Genomic DNA, 13,047 nt, shown 5'->3' on the forward strand with positions numbered 1-13,047 from the left:
CTCATTCTTCAGACATCTTCTCGCTTGGGTGTTAAGTACTGGTTTTTCTCTTCCCTCCTCATTCCCCCCCACCCCGTTCCTCTTTTCCTGACGATCGCACTCGAGCCTCGTCTTTACTTGCTGAAGGAAAATCAATTTTCAGCAGGTTTAATTAAAATTAATCAGTCAAATTACTTAATATTAATTGACTTATAATTAAAGCCAGAAAGTTACCTTGGAATTACGAGAAAGGATATTATCTCGAATCATTTTAAGGATGCGTATGGTTCCAGAGCAATTACATTAAAATAATTGTTTAAATAAAACAAAACAGAGCTTGATTAAAGTGTATGTAGCGTTCTTGGTGCTGCAGGTGACACAATCCAGACAAGCTATTTTCTTCTGTATATTTGCTGACCTTTTTGAGGAATATCATTTTAGTTTGACACTGGGTTTGCTTTCCGGAAGGCCGGTTTGTTTCAGCTCTGACAACTATGGCATTAAAATTCCCTTAGTATAAAATGGAAATATATCTTATAGAAGCTATAAATATCAAAGTGAATGTTTTTAGCACGTTTAGATGTTCTGTGAATTTGAAATGAAGCAGATTTTTTTTTTTTCCCCAGCATAAGTGTAAGAAATTGTTTTAGGAAATATTTTTTCCAGCAGTGCCTTCCACTGTGGTAATATTTGCATTTATCCAGAGCCTTAGTGGGACCAGACTGTACTGGTCAATTCACAGAGATAATTCATATCTGAAACCATGTATTTGTGACAATGCTCAAAATAACTTTTTCATGCTCTCTTAAGACCTAGGCTGGTTTTTGCTTTGATTTTTACAGCAGCAGCTTTTTTCATGCATCTACAGGCTATTGTTATTGATGAAAGAGCAACACTGTGAGCTTTGGGACCTTTTCTCCTACTTTTTTTTTTTTTGATTGACTTAATTGAAGCAAAGGATACTTATGAAATTGTATGTACTTTATTACAGGCACCTGACAAACGCAAGACCCATGTATGATATAAATGAACATTTTAAAATAGAGCTTATTATTCAGGGCCCTGATTTTCAAAGATACTGATTCCCATTGACTGCACTGAGACTTGTGTGGGCTCAACAGCTGTAACACGCAGCCCACTTTTGCATCTTTGAAATTAGATTTGCAGATTGGGAGCCAAAAGCTAAGTAGCCATGTTTGGAAATACTGGTTGGCTGGGTTTTCTTCTTTTTTCTTTTTCTTTTTTTCCCTCTTTCTTTTTTTTTTTTCTTTCTTTCTTCTTGGTGCACAATGCAGGGTTAAAGACAACTACTTCTTGGGTACTTTTGATAAATGACACCAGTTTCCTTCGACTACAGACTGCAGCAACGTTGCAAAAGCAGTTTTGCAGTAAATGATTAAGGGGTCCTTAGGTACCTATGAAGAGATCCCATTTATTCTGTATGTTTCATGTGAATCATATGCAGACTGTGGGAAGAAAAATGAGGCTGAGGATAATCATACTAAGTGTGCTGGGAAGCAGGATTTGGCTGAACACCTCTGTTTTGTGATTAACTGAAGTAGCAACGGAAGCCACCCGAGAGTGTTCAGGCTGTTTAAGGCACTAAGTTGTGTAGAAGCGAGGAGAAGAGCTGTCGTCCTGATCCTGCTTTGATTATCTTACCCCTTTTTCTACGGTAGGGTAAGGAGATAATATCCTAGCTGTTGATATATCCTTGACAAAGTGGGTTTGCTCTGGATTATTTGGCTGGAGGTGGAGCAGTCTGCTGAGGAGGGTTATTTAAAGACTGGGACAGAGCTGTAGGCAGATAAATTGATTTGCAAATGAATGGAGGATTTGAACATGGTAATGGTGGTAGTTTTATTTTTTATCAGTTTGCATATTTAATATCTACTGGCATACACACAAGCATAAACCACTCTAATTGTTCAACTGGAGTCTGGGGAAAAGAGAAGAAAGCAGAGGCTTAGATGTGGTCTCAGTTCGTAATGGATTGGCTTGCCGCTCTTTATTAAAAGCAAATATACATTCCTTTCTAATAGAGACGTGGAGCCGCATTACAGATCCTTGGCTAGCTTTGAATTATTTGTTTGATGTCATATTTATTATGTTTTTTTAATCACATGAAAAATAAACTATTTAAAAATTAAATAGTGAAAAAGAAGGGCAAAAAGAGACAGACGTTCTTTGAAAGCCAATAATGAAAAGACAACATTTTGCCAGAGATTCAGTAGAAACCTTTGTGGCTTTCTTTTAATAAAGGATGGGCAGTAATCAATCTGATCCAGTAAACAATCTAATTTCCGATTAGTCCCAGATATCCATCCATGGTAAGTATAACAGTTAATGATAAAAAAATAGATCCTGACTGATGAATAAAGGCTGTTATAAAAGCGTTATTTCCACCAGTGTAGCCCTGTTTCTGAGCTCTGCATTACGAAGGAATGTATGTATCCAGGGGGGATGCCTGCCCTGCCACCCAGTCCTTGCAGAAGAGTTTATATGGGAGGGAGGGAGTTAGGGGATGCAAAAAAAAAAAAGAGGCTGATGGGGAAACTTTATCACGTATTGCAGACTGAAAGCACATCCTGTAGTTCTAATGACAAATGATGACATTAAGTTCCCCAGAATGACTATTGAATTATCACAATTACAAGGGGAAATCGTGTTGACTTCTCGGTGACTCAGCTCCACGTTTCCACCTGCTCTGAAGACCCCACATGTTTTCCAACAGACTTTGTTTTCATAATTTTTAATTGCTAGTTAATGATGTGCTGTGTATTATCTAGGGATAAAAAGTGACTAGTTGGCTACTTTAGTACCATGTTCAAGTTTTTCTGTGCACCCACTCTACTGTGCCACTTTTCACTAAACAGCAAAAGGTGGTGTAAAGGGACACCATCTGGGTGTGAACCATGGGGCACAGTGTCTACTGAAAATATCCTTATGGTACTCAAGCCATGTGAAGGTCTGGGCTGCATACATCAGCGTAAAATGTTCTTTCCACTGCTGTGGGCAAATAAAAGATGAGGCCATTAAAAGAACAGCAATTGGAGTTCCCTTTTCCCCATTTGTTGAATTCTTCTGTTTTGTCCTCATAATACTTGCTGCATAATCAGTTTTAGTGCTGCCTTTGGGTAGTCTGTTACTTTCCATTGATGCTTGGTTAGGTCTTTTGCACCATATTAAAGGAGAATGTAATGCTTGGGAATGAGCAACACGTGACGGTAAAATCATAAAAATGATCAAGGACACTTTACAAATATTATATTTCAAGTGACTCATATTCCTTTAACCAAGCAGAGGACTTAAATGGCAATTTAAAAATGTATTTTCTAGATCTCCTCAATCACATCCTGCCTAGAGATGCCATTAGCCCACTTGTTGAACTGGTTCTGGGAATTTAATGAGGGGAATACGTTTATGTTGTATTTTATACTTTTATTTAATTCTATCTTGTCTGAAGCTTTTAACTTCAATATCTGAACTTAAAATCATTCTTTAACTTCTGCTTTCCCAACCCTGACCCCCGGTTTCCAAAAAAAAATACTTGAAAGCAGTAAAGTGTTACGTAGGCACATAGTGTTAGAAACGTTCATGAGGAGAAAACACCAACTTATTTAGGAGGAACCTTACTACACAGATATACCGAATATTTTGACATCCTTGAACCTGTGTAAAATAGGCATTGTGGGATGGAGCTTTTGTTTCTTCAACTGGTTTCACAAAGATGGGTTATTTCTGCAGAGACATGGGCCCTGAAATAGTTGCCAAGAGACCTCGCTGCTGGGTTAGGAAATGCTTCTGTCTCTGGAGTTGTGGTCAGCATGACCAGGACATGACCACAGGGAGACCCAAGACTAGCTGCTATAACTTGAATAAGTATGTTTCTCACAGATAATGGTAGAAAATGAAAACAGGACAAGGAGCTAAATAATAGGAGCTACACGTGAAGTCAGATGGAAAGAGTAAATCTTTGTAGACATTTAATGGTGTTATATTCTAAGCTTTTGGGAAATTTTATTTGAAATTTTTTTACAACAGTAAATATAGTCTGTGCTATATCCTATTTCTATTTCATGTGAGAGAAAAATTCCCCGTCTATGGCACAACACTTTACTGCTACCATTACTGCAGACTTTATAGATCAGAGATGTGTCAGCATGTTAGCTTTAGCTGTAATGCTTTTTTTGTGTGAAACCTTATGGGCCTTGCAGCAACTTTCTCATACTGACACTCATAAAACGTTCAAGTTCTCATATTTATTATTTAATTTGCTTCCTATATAAAGCAACAGAGCTCTTCGATACATGAACGTGAAGCCAAAAATGACAGGCAGGCCTGAATGGGACTAATGAGTTTTAATAATGCACATATTAGAAACCGCTAAAGGAAGTTTAATTAAGAAAAACGAGTTAAGCATGAAATTCATTTTGGAACAAATACAAGTAAAGTCACAGATGTACAGAATGCTACATCACAGGAAATGGACTCTCAAGTTGATAGATCCCCATAATGCCAATATTGCACTCGAAATGTAGTGTGCACTCTACAGTTCTGGAAAGCATGGTAACACCATTCAAGAGCACTTTCGAAGTTGAGTTAGAGATGTTGGGTTTGTGATTAACAAATTATATTTATACCTCTGTGGCTTTTATGATGAGTTGGAATTTGATCTCAATTACCCTGATGGAATAGAGACCAGAATCTGATCAAGTTAGAAAAGCATTTACTCTTTTTTTTGGTGTCACAAGGAAGTTTGTTGTCGGGTTTTGTTTTGGTTTGGTTTTTAATTTAAAAGAATTTAAAAGAATTCATTGTATTGAAGAGCTAGTTATTGATCTAACTCTACAATAAGGGTTTTGTGTGCTTTGGAAGTGTTATTGTATGGTAACCAGATAGATAAACAATTCATAGACAAATCTGAGTTCATTCCAGCATCTTTGTTTCCAGAGTTCTCTCTCAAGAAATGGTAATAACTGCATTTTAACTCTTTTTATTGTGAATTCTTAATGCCCCCCAAAATAGGAAAATAAAAAAGTGGTGTCTTTCTTATGAATCTGATATGAGAGCTTGCCTTTGGTGATGAACTAGCATTAAAGATAGTATCGTTGTTATTGTATATTGTTATTGTATTATTATTGTATTATAATTGTATTAAAGGTAGCAAACAAAATCCAGTTTACCTTTCCATTATGATTAACCCCAGTGAAGTGAGGGTTGGCCACAAATATGTATCAGGTAACGAACTTTGTTACTAATTCTATAGCTTAATTTTTCACCTGCAAGAACACGTAGCTTCAGGGGCCTGTGGGTGGGTTCTCATGTGCTCTGTGAGAATGATCAGATGGGAAGCATGTGAATGTTTTATAAAGTGTTAATCACAGCAAGTTAAATCCACTTGACTTTGTGATATACAATATCTAGATTTCAATACTGAAGACCTGAAATGAGAAACATGTGGGATATTTTTTTTTCTCCGGTATGACCTCTGATTTACATGAGTTCAGTTGAATTTCTACAGTGGGTCAAAACATCTTCATGTCCTGAAGCACACTACTGCCATCAACAGAATAGCCATTTGATCATTTAGCTGAATAGTTACAGTACTCAAAAGTGAGTATAATGTGTGGTCCATTTAAGAGTTAACCATAAGCTGCTAAAAGGAATAAAGGTTCACTTCAGTGCCCATTATATTCCAAGCCAGTGCATCTGTCATTTTTAATTTAAATCTGTATTACTTAGCTGTCTAAAACTTTACACGTAAGTGACAGAGTTACCCATTCTTTCTGTTATGGGTAAAATCACCATTTCGTTACCTACTTACTGTGCAAAATGTCAGACAGCAATAGTCCACATTAAAACATTGTAGCCAACTTCTAGTAATATAAACAATTACTTTGGCTAAGAAGTCGAACTATTTTAAGAAAATGATTTATTGATATGAGTAAATGGAAGATAATAAGACTTAAGTGACCCTCTTCTCATAGGTTTAATTTGTCTAATTCAAAAACAACTTAATAGAAAATTATGATCAGAAGTCTTCCTATTTTGGCAAACTAAGTTGCAGAAATTATTTAAGGCAATCTTTTGATCCTGAAAATACTAATTAATAATGAGTTAGCATTAGTGAATATTCCCACTAATAAGGAAGAACAAAAACATAGTGAAGCTGAAAAATGCATGACAGATCAAATGAGTCTTAAACCATCCACTCAGTTTAATTCAACTTTTCGCTAATTTGCGCCACGTCGCATTTGAATACTGTATTTAAACATTGTAATTTTTACTAATTTGATTGTAAGGTTTTGTGTACAAAACATAATATTAAATAGAGGTAAATGTGAGAATGGCACCGAGGAATCGGTCTGTGTGATCTGGGAGTGATGTATTTACACAGCTTAGAGCATCTGGAACTCCGTACCCCGGGGCTGCTGGCGGACCCACGTAGCATAACCCTTGTCATCTCATGCTCATGTAGGGCGGGACTGTGACCCCATCAGAGTAATGTCTTATCTGTTGGCGATCTGATTGTTGGCGATCTCAGCAAAGGTTGGGCATCTCAATAGGGTTGGATTTGCTTTCTGAAGCCCCCAGACCTGTAGCTGCTCTCAGGTGGAGGGGGTGCTGGCGGGTGGCACCTAACCAAACCCCACCAGAGCTGTACCCTTCAGAGGTGTATATATTAAGGACTGCGGGCTCCTCTATTACCATTCTATACATCTGTTTGGTTTTTTTTAAAAATGCATATAGTTCTTTTCTTGAACTAAATACGTGTAGATCCCTTCCCTTCACCAAGTATTTATGAAATACCCAAGAGCAGGGTCCATTTCAAAATCTTTACGACTACATAGAGAGAAGATACGCCATATTTGACACAACACTTCCCTTTGCTAACTTGAAATGTGAAAGAAGAGATGGGAAATTCTATGCTGCGTCTCTTGAGGATTTGTCTGATCATGTTTACATTTGGTGTGTCACACCGACCCGGTGTTCACCCTGGGTCAGAGTCTTTCCTTTAATGGCTTCTGTTCCGCTGGCCACGTTCCTGTTTGGCATTGCAGCGTGTTTTAGAACATGGATTTCTTTTTAGAGACATGAAACATCTTTGGGATCTTAGTTCTAAGTAGAGGCTGTTGTAAGTAAAAATGGATGCAAATGTAGTTGGTTCTGCAAAATAGCGTTTGTGTTTTGAAATGAAGCAGCATTGTGTGCTGTTCAAAACTCCTACAATCACTTTCTATGAATATTTGTGCAATTGGGATTTCCTAGCAAAATTGAGGTGGAAAGGAATTTTTAAGCATGAATATCAAATCACGGAGTACATCTTCGGCTAAAACAAAAACAGCCGGTGGTGTAAAGATATCATAACAATGCCTTTACGTGTGCTGAAGCTGGCATACGGCCAGAAGCCTTGGGTGCCACCAAAGGTTTTATTAATCCATTGGAGCTATTGACTGGTGGTGCAGTTCAAGACATCCCTTAAGATCTGAAGCTCTGTGAACGAGTAACAAAGAGGAGTTTAGCTGCTGCAGTTTGCAGCAGATGTGACCTGTTGTGGGATGCCCTATGTCATTGGAAATGCAAAGATGCACTGAAGTTATCTTGGACTGTTCGCTCCTCGGCATACTAAATGCCTCTCTAACGTATTTCAGAATCTGAGCTATAAAGTAATTTAAATTCAGAAAGGAAGATAATAAAATAATGGATGATAGAAAAAAACCTCTATATAGCATAGACTGTTACAGAGACCATGAAAGACTTTATCAAATACCTTTTACAGTGGAATTTGTTTGCGTTACCACAGGGAACAATTGGGATCCTCACATCTAGACAATAATAAAATCTGAAAATGCTTTTCCTCCTCCTCCGATCCACAATATTCTGATGCTGAAGCTTTATACCTTGCCCCAAATTGATCATCATTACTCTTTGCTTTTTCCTCCTGCCCATCTTCCTGATCATCCCTGCTCCCGTTTATTGCTTCTCTCTCTTTCTAATGAATCCTGTTCAGTCAAGTCCAGATACCAAGGGAAGGTCCTATGGAGATACACCTGCTAGAGGACTAAGGAAAATTTTGTCCAGCATTGACTGTGAAGAAGTAAGACATGCTCCAGGCCGGCTTCCCTGCTTGTCTTTCCGCCTAGTGCTGGAAATAAAATTTTGGCATAAAAATCTCAAAAGATTGGCGTAATCTCAGTCTCTTTATTTGCATGAGTTTGTGTTTTTAATGTTATAGCTTCAGGGCAGCTAGTGACAGGCTTGAATGTTGGACCTCTCTGAGTCTCAAAAATAAAGTGTTACTTTGTTATTTAAAAAGAAGGGCTTGTGGAAAAAAAAGCAAATCCAAAATTCAAGTTACAAACACAATGAAAATATGTTGATTCCAGTTCTGCAAGTACTTCACAATTTACTGCCCTGTATAGCCTATAAATCTATTCACTGAAGCTCGCTGCTATCCAATAGTTAATTAACTGAGAATAGCCAAACACAGCATTGAGTTATATTCTTACCATTTTAGTCTCCTGTCTCTGTCTTACAGTAAAAATCTGTCCATGGGAGGGAAAACAGAACTTTCAATCACAGCAGAGCTGTTCAGCTGCAGTGACAAAACAGCTGATGGATAAGCTTAAAACTGTAGCCCAGCTCTAGGATTTGCTTTGAATTTCCACAAGTAATAAATTTAGTTCAGAATAAGTTAAAGAAAAAAAGTGAAGCCCCAATCTTGCAATCTGGAATGTATCTCTGTTTTAATTAATTCATGTAATTTCTAACATTGTTAAAACTTCCCATTTTAGGTATCAAAAGTGTATTAAAAAGTTGTCTTAGATCTGAAAACGGGTCTAAGACTTTTAGAGCGAAAGTGCTAAATAAGTTATTAGAAGTGTTGTGGTTACTTTCCACATTGAACCAACTCAGCAGCTACTTGAAATGAAGGACGCTATTGTTTGGCGCAGCTACAATGAATATGGTTTGTCCTCAGACCTTCCCCAGACCATCTGAAGTAGCAGGAGGGCTACTGAGATTAAGTACCTGGTATTTACAAGTTTAAGAAGGAACAGAGAGTACGTTTTTCCAATCCTGACAGAAATAAAAAACCCCCATGGATTTTAATACCTAGTGGAAAAGGTTTAAATTTGTGGAGGATTTTGAATACCACTTAGGAATAAACTTCCATCTTCCCATGACCTACTGTACATCAACTCGGAAAAGCGAAGTTGCACGAGGTGCCTTCTGCTCTGGCTCCTGTCTACTTACTCTGTCTTTACTGTTTCTCAAGTAATATCCTACTACCTTCCAAATTTGAAATGCAACAAAGCAACAGTCTCCCAAGAGGCAATTGCGTTCATGCCAGTCTGTGTAAGTTTATTAAACTAAATGCAAACACGTACACAGAGTTTGGGGAATGATTTTCTGCAGCTAAATTGGTGTGTTTCCAGCAAATGCTGCAAATTTGAAGCTGGAGACTGAAGGATATAAGCCTGTTTGTTAATGCAGTTTCACAGTGAAGGTGTTAGAATTAGCAGAGAAAGAAAGGGAGAGAGAAAATTGTGGAAAAGCTTCATCTATCTCCTTATTGCCTCCTGAGATAGATTGTTCAGAGCTAAAGGAACGCTAGACATGAACCAAATCTCCTGCTGTCCTATATAGCTTTTACAATCTCCTTTTTAATAACCCAAACTGCAGGGTAGTCTGACTATTAGACAAGCCGTTCTTTTGAATTCTCTCTACAATGTGTATAGACATGATAAAAAAACAATTCTCATTAAAGCTGCCAATGCTGTTTCAAAAGCAGGTGGTTTAAAATGTTTCCTATACAAAGCAATACACATTTCTTGTGCATTACACACTGCTTAATAGGGAGTGTAAGATTACACTGCTATGTTGTGTATAACACTGCATCTTAAATAATAGGATATTGTAAGTCTTGTTGGAAATATGTTTAACATGAATATGGAAGATATAATGATATGCACTGGGCAATTTTCAGAAGTGCTGGAACACAGCCTCGTGTGACAACCTCTGAGCTAAAGTAGTTGGAAATAGAATCTGGAATTTGAGATTATACAGTCTCTGATCCTAACTGATTATTTTTCTAGGATATTGTTCAGTCGGCATGTGGCTGTATGAAAGATAAGAATTCTACTGTCCTGTGGGAACATTTATTGTTTATGTTATAAATTAAGGGTGGTAGGGATTGAGTGCATTCATCAAGCATTTTCATTTTGCACTGAAGTAAGTAGTTTATAAGGAATGCTGGATTGGTCTGAAGTAAAAATTGTGATATACAGCTCCATCCCTAAACTGTCTGTTCATGTCCTTTTCTAAATCAGTTTTGAAAAAAAAAACCACCCAACACAGAGGTCCAGTTATACTTCTGTGCAAATTCAGAGTTTGCCATCCACTTCAGTAGGAGCAGATTTTGGTCCTTCGTTGATGTAAACATTTCACTCCGTAGGTGTTTTTCAGCAGCTATCAGAAACTTGTGGAATAAGAAAACCATGTAAAGTATGGTAATTCAGGGTATCACGAATAAGCACAGTGATTCATGTTATTCGTACAAATATATTCCAGTTGCCTCAATGTTTTAACCAGAAGTTGTATTTTGAAGTGAACAAAAAAACGTTTGTATGTATTATAATCTGCTTTTAATGAAATAAAATGCATTTGAGTCTTTAGTATGCCTGTCTATCTTAATTTCACTATCTTCTGCTTTGAGAAATAATTACTTTCGTTTTGATAAATCAACTTGTGCAAACAAGGTGAAAATTGATTATGAGCTGATTAAGTTAAAGAAAATATTAACATAAACACATGTAATGTAGCCTGGCAGCAAATTGCTTATTCTTAAAAAGCTGAATTTTAAAAATGTATTTTCTGCAAGTCCTATTTCTTTGCAAAAATATCTGTAAATTCAACAGGTGACATTATAGATAATCCAGTAATCAGTGTTTCACCCGCCATTTCATGGACCCATAAACTACTGCAATTTTACTTACATGACTCTAGCAACTATTAATGTATGTAAATAACTTGTGAAACATCTAGTTATCACTCTGCTCATATTAGCTCTTTCATACTAATGATTTATTTTCATTTTCTCCAGGATATAGACCTGCGGCTAACTGGATTTGATTTATAAGAGGGGATTCTGCAGTAAATGGCTGCTCTCTTCATATTGCTGCTATGGAAAACAGAATTGTCAATAGGATGTAGTCTGATAAATAGTGCTGAGTGAAGATGCAGCTTCAATAAGTGTGAAATCAATGGAAGATACTTACCGCATGAAAAGCCTTTTGAGATTTTTCTGACAGGCACCTATTTAGGAAACTTGATCTGTTTCCTTCGGTTGCCCTGTTTTTACACCAGTGGATACAAATCAGATTGCTTCATTGTAGTTACACAACTAATGTGGGACCATGGCCTTTCCAAGATCCATGTGGCTGAACTGTGTATGGAGAGCGATGATAGTCCGCCTGTTACACATGGGATTGAATGCCACTTTTGCTTTTTGTATACTTGGATTTTTGCTTCATGCTGCAGCTGTGTCTTCCCAAAAATTGGATGATACCAACCCAGTGGTGACCACCAACTTTGGCAAGATAAGAGGGATTAAGAAGGAACTTAATAATGAAATTCTGGGGCCCGTTATTCAGTTTCTTGGGGTTCCGTATGCTGCCCCTCCAACAGGGGAGCGCCGCTTTCAACCTCCTGAGCCTCCGTCTCCCTGGGCAGATATCAAAAATACCACTCAGTTTGCTCCAGTGTGCCCCCAGAACATTATAGAAGGCAGGTTGCCTGAAGTCATGCTTCCCGTGTGGTTTACTAATAACTTGGATGTAGTTTCCACCTATGTACAAGATCAGAATGAAGACTGCCTCTATTTAAATATCTATGTCCCAACCGAGGATGGTGAGTTAATAGCAGGCGAAACAGGGAGATCTTTTTATTTTCCTGTTCTACGTTCTAACAATATTAATTCCTGTGTACTGGTAGCATGCATGGCTTTCTCTGTTTGCATGCCAGCGTATTACATGTATGCATGCTGCTTTTCTGTGTATGCATCTGTCCTTGGGTTTTTTGTTTGTTGTTTTGTTTTGGTTTTTTTTTCTTCTTTCTGTCTACACTCATTTTTTTTCTCCCACAGCACGTGTATTTTTAGGTCAAAGTTGGTACCTAATTCTCATTGCCACCCACTGACTTCTGGGAAGATGCATCAACATCTTATCCATTGCATGTGCAGGCACAACAAGTTGAGAATCTTCCGCACCTAATAAAGCAGGTCATACTTAAGTTAGATAGTGGTGTTGCATGCTCCTACTGTCTGTGATGGAGCTCCATGTTATTTTCTAGTCTTCTATTCATTTTTCAGTCAAAAGAATATCCAAGGAATGTGCCAGAAAACCCGGCAAGAAAATTTGTAGAAAAGGAGGTATGTATAAAGTGGACAAAAAAAATATGGGGGAAAGATCGAAACCTTGCGAAGGAAGAACGAGTAATACAGCTGGACGAGGCTGGTTTGCTGATGCTGTGAAGTGATGTGTTAGGGACTAGCTTGTCCTAAGGAAGCCAGAAAGGTATTTAAAGAGAGGACCGTGTAAAGCAGCTGAGCAGATAACATTCGTAAAGCCTGAACTCAGTTGCACCTGATCATCTCTCTCGCACTATCTCATGCTGACCTTATTGGCAGCTTCTCTGTCTTGGCCTCGTGGTTTCGAGGAGTGTCTGTCACTCGTACGTAGACCCAGTGTGTTGTCTATGCCTGCACAGGAGGCGGCTCGTATGCCTGGGGCTTGGTACCGTTGCCATCGCAGTTGCTGGCACTGCTCCGCGGCTCTGTATTCCAGTGGTACAGCGTAACGGCTATGATGCATAGCGCAAAGCAGCGCTGAAAATCCGCGTTGACTTTCTACGAGGTACACCCTGTTTTCTTGGAACAGCGGTAACTTGCCTGGAATGTAGCTATGAAACACTTCTTTTCGTTTACACGCTTCTGAAGGTGAACGGTGATTTCCTTTATTATGCGATTATGGCTCTCTTTGTAAAGCCGAAAATCTGTTAATGGAG

The 13,047-nt window shown here is 38.1% G+C and overlaps 1 protein-coding gene across 8 annotated transcripts in view; it reads left to right on the forward strand.

Moving 5' to 3' along the window:
- The first annotated feature begins 11,085 nt into the window (after nt 1–11,085).
- NLGN1 (neuroligin 1) overlaps nt 11,086–13,047 on the forward strand; it is a 323,977-nt gene continuing 322,015 nt past the window's right edge. For 4 of the 8 annotated variants that reach the window (XM_009884454.1, XM_009884456.1, XM_009884457.1 and 1 more), the window contains exon 1: nt 11,086–11,892. In XM_009884454.1, coding sequence (XP_009882756.1) covers nt 11,400–11,892 — 493 coding nt within the window. In that variant the 5' untranslated portion in view covers nt 11,086–11,399. Of the gene's footprint in view, nt 11,893–12,352; nt 12,413–13,047 lie in introns of all 8 variants that reach the window. The other 4 variants (XM_009884452.1, XM_009884453.1, XM_009884455.1 and 1 more) reach the window with 2 other exon arrangements.

This window comes from Charadrius vociferus, unplaced genomic scaffold (assembly GCF_000708025.1).
Source record: "Charadrius vociferus isolate BGI_N301 unplaced genomic scaffold, ASM70802v2 scaffold104, whole genome shotgun sequence".
NCBI lineage: Eukaryota > Metazoa > Chordata > Aves > Charadriiformes > Charadriidae > Charadrius > Charadrius vociferus.